Source organism: Limulus polyphemus, unplaced genomic scaffold, assembly GCF_000517525.1.
Source record: "Limulus polyphemus unplaced genomic scaffold, Limulus_polyphemus-2.1.2 Scaffold5751, whole genome shotgun sequence".
In the NCBI taxonomy this organism is placed as follows: Eukaryota; Metazoa; Arthropoda; class Merostomata; order Xiphosura; family Limulidae; genus Limulus; species Limulus polyphemus.
Window position 1 is genome coordinate 56,050 of NW_013671361.1, and position 3,744 is coordinate 59,793.

General features: G+C 31.3%; 1 protein-coding gene across 1 annotated transcript in view; it reads left to right on the forward strand.

Annotated features, from left to right (window-relative positions):
* The first annotated feature begins 672 nt into the window (after nt 1-672).
* Nucleotides 673-3,744, forward strand: part of LOC106472939 (neuronal acetylcholine receptor subunit alpha-7-like) — an 8,482-nt gene continuing 5,410 nt past the window's right edge. Inside the window, exons 1-2 of the mRNA XM_022401473.1 lie at nt 673-741; nt 3,290-3,399. Of these exons, the coding sequence (XP_022257181.1) occupies nt 673-741; nt 3,290-3,399 (179 nt within the window). The remainder of the gene's footprint in view (nt 742-3,289; nt 3,400-3,744) is intronic.

Below are 3,744 nucleotides of genomic sequence, written 5' to 3' on the forward strand. Positions count from 1 at the left end.
CATAAATAAATCAATTTTTTGTTACAAAATAATGATTTCCCTTAAAGTAAAATTCTTTTTCCAAATAAACAGGTTTGTGCAGTAAATTTATTAAGTTTTTGTCATTCATCCCTCTTGGAAATTTTAAATCACCGATCTGACCATATTTTTGTGATCTGAGTGTATGCATATTTTGCGTCGGAAGGAGCTTTTACATAAAATTCCCAAAAGCGATTACTTTTTATGGCATCAGGCGACTACAAAACGCCAAACGATATCAAAAGGTAGTTCTGATATATGCCGTTCCACCGCTACAAAACGCCAAACGATATCAAAAGGTAGTTCTGATATATGCCGTTCCACCGCTACTTTATGACGGTTCTTAATGTCTCGCGACTTGCTAATTCACATAGTCTAAGTTGTCTTAATATAAGGTACTTAATACTTTGTGGATCTTGTGACATTACTAATACTTATTTCTCCATCTAAATCTGCTCTTTTTTTCGCTCATATATCTGAAAATTACTTCAGGCAGATTGTTAATAATTTTACTGAATTTCACTCTTTCTACTAGCAATCGATTTCCAATCTCTCTGAATTTGTGTTAATTATCAAACGAAATGAAAAGAGTTGGATAGTAACTTTAAGTTTGTGGTTAAATATTAAAAGTAGAGGTTGAAGAATTATTTTGTAATGAGTCTTATCTCTTCTCTGCAGGATGAAAAAAATGAACAGATTGTGACGAACCTTTGGTTAACGTTGGTAAGTTATCGGCCATGCTAGACATTTGAAAACAAATTAAAAGAACAAATAGTTAGCCTAATCCATCGCTATATTCAAAAACCAGCTAAATTAATGTCACTCAATTTGAAAGTTTTACCCACAGAAGCTTTGTATATTGAAGGAACACTTCATAACTGATGTTGTTGAGGGATAGATTTAGAACTGATGTATGGTGAGGGATCTTTAGAAACGATGTATGTTGAAGGAAAACTTCATAACTGATGTTGTTAAGGGATAGATTTAGAACTGATGTATGGTGAGGGATCTTTAGAAACGATGTATATTGAAGGAACACTTCATAACTGATGTTGTTAAGGGATAGCTTTAGAACTGATGTATGGTGAGGGATCTTTAGAAACGATGTATGTTGAAGGAAAACTTCATAACTGATGTTCGTATTTATCCTATTGAGTTTCCTTCTTGTAGTTTGACATTTAGTACGTAGAACAACAAACATGTTTCCGTATACAACAATGCCTTTTCCTGCACATAGTACTAAGATGTTATCAGTCCTAAAGAAAACATGATACGTTGGTGTTCACATGTGTGTCTTAAAATAAAATAAACTATCATATTTACATTAACAACAATACATTACAGCAGGGTTACCGAAATAGCTTCCACACTAGGTTTATCATAGCTAGAAGATAATAAAACAGCCTACACTATTCCTTAGTGAAATAAGAGAAAGCGAATACTATTCCCGAGGGAAATAAAAACAGTAAACACTATTCTTGAATGAGGTAAAAAACAGTAAACACTATTCTTGAATGAAGTAAAAATCAGCAAACAATATTCTTGAGTGAAGCAAAAAAACAGCAAATAATATTCTTGAGTGAAGTAAAAAACAGCAAACAATATTCTTGAGTGAAGCTAAAAAACAGCAAACAATATTCTTGAGTGAAGTAAAAAGCAGTAAACACTATTCTTGAGTCAAGTAAAAGAAAGCGAATATTATTCTTGAGTGAAGTAAAAAACAGTAAACACTATTCTTGAGTGAAGTAAGAGAAAGCGAATATTATTCTTGAGTGAAGTAAAAAACAGTAAACACCATTCTTGAGTGAAGTAAGAGAAAGCGAATATTATTCTTGAGTGAAGTAAGAAACAGTAAACACTATTCCTGAGTGAAGTAAGAGAAAGCGAATACTATTCCCGAGGGAAGTAAAAAACAGTAAACACTATTCTTGAGTGAAGTAAAAAACAGTAAACACTATTATTGAGTGAAGTAAAAAACAGCAAACACTATTCTTGAGTGAAGTAAAAAACAGTAAACACTATTCTTGAGTGAAGTAAAAAAAAGAAAACACTATTCCTAAGTGAAGTAAGAAACAGTAAACACTATTCTTGAGTAAGTGAAAAAAGGAAAACACTATTCCTAAGTGAAGTAAGAAACAATAAACACTATTCTTGAGTGAAGTGAAAAAAAGAAAACACTATTCCTAAGTGAAGTAAGAAACAGTAAACACTATTCTTAGGATCAGGTTGGTTATTCATTTTATATTCCTGTATTGCTGATAAAGAAGTTGTATTCACGTTCTGTGATACTATGATATTCAAACTGGAACCGAAATCCAAGTCAGTTGTTTGTTTTTAGATAAGATAAAGAATGAGCTGCGTGTCTATGATACTGTTGGATTTAAATGCCTACTTACTAGACAATAAATGGGATTCCGCTGTTTATTTACTAGACAATAAATGGGATTCAGTTGTTTATTTACAAGACAATGAATTGGATCCAGCTGTTTATTTACTATAAAATTAATGGGATTCAGTTGTTTATTTACAAGACAATGAATTGGATCCAGCTGTTTATTTACTATACAATAAATGGGATTCAGTTGTTTATTTACAAGACAATGAATTGGATCCAGCTGTTTATTTACTATACAATTAATGGGATTCAGTTGTTTATTTACAAGACAATGAATTGGATCCAGCTGTTTATTTACTATACAATTAATGGGATTCAGTTGTTTATTCACTAAATAATGAATAGGATTCCTCTGTATATTTACGAGACAATGAATGGGATTCTGTTGTTTATGTACTAGACAACTGACAAGTCTAGAAGTTTTGAAAGGCACGTTTTTTTATTTCTAGGGTGACTTCTTTTTGAAAAAATACCTAGAACATAATTGCATCACTAAATGAAGTCGTATACAGAAAAACAAACAAAATACTTGTAATTCGTTGTTCTTTTCAAGCAACAATTCTATTTTATAATTTATTATCTTGGCATGCTCCTCCTACTTTTTTGAAGATTTTTTTGATGAACTATTTTCAATCAAGAACATGGAAATTTTCAAATATTAAAACAAGAAAGTCATATTTAATGGCTATTTTAAGTCGAATTGATGATCTAGGTTCTAGAGACTGAATTATTCATTTAGTAAAACATCTAGTACGAGTTTTAAACTTCCTCTAGCGGAAACAAATATATTTCAATTACAGACGACAAATCTTTTATTTTTTCAAATTATACTTTATATGAGATTATTGTGAAATCGTTTTTTGTGTTTTGTCTTAGGAATGGGTGGATGTCAATTTAAGATGGAATGTGTCTCAATACGGAGGAATTCGAGATATACGGATAGCCCCCAAGTATCTCTGGAAGCCAGACGTTCTTATGTACAACAGGTAATCGATATTCGTCACCTATAGGCTGAAAGTATACCTCGCGAGATTCTTGGGTTTATAAACGGAATCATACATTTTTTTCAGAATCTAATGGATCCATTTTATATTAATATAACCTACTTTTAGATGGAGCTTTACTGAAACGGTTCTTTAACGTACAATTCAACATGATATGAAATGATTAACTCATTAAGAACATTCCAGTCCTAGAAGCTGAGGTGTTTGGTTAATTGAATTAATTTTGGCACACAATAAGATTCCTATGGTAATATATATGTTTATTTACTTTATAGACGAGTGACTGTAACAGGAAAGTTGTACAAACAGTATTAATATGTGTGTTTA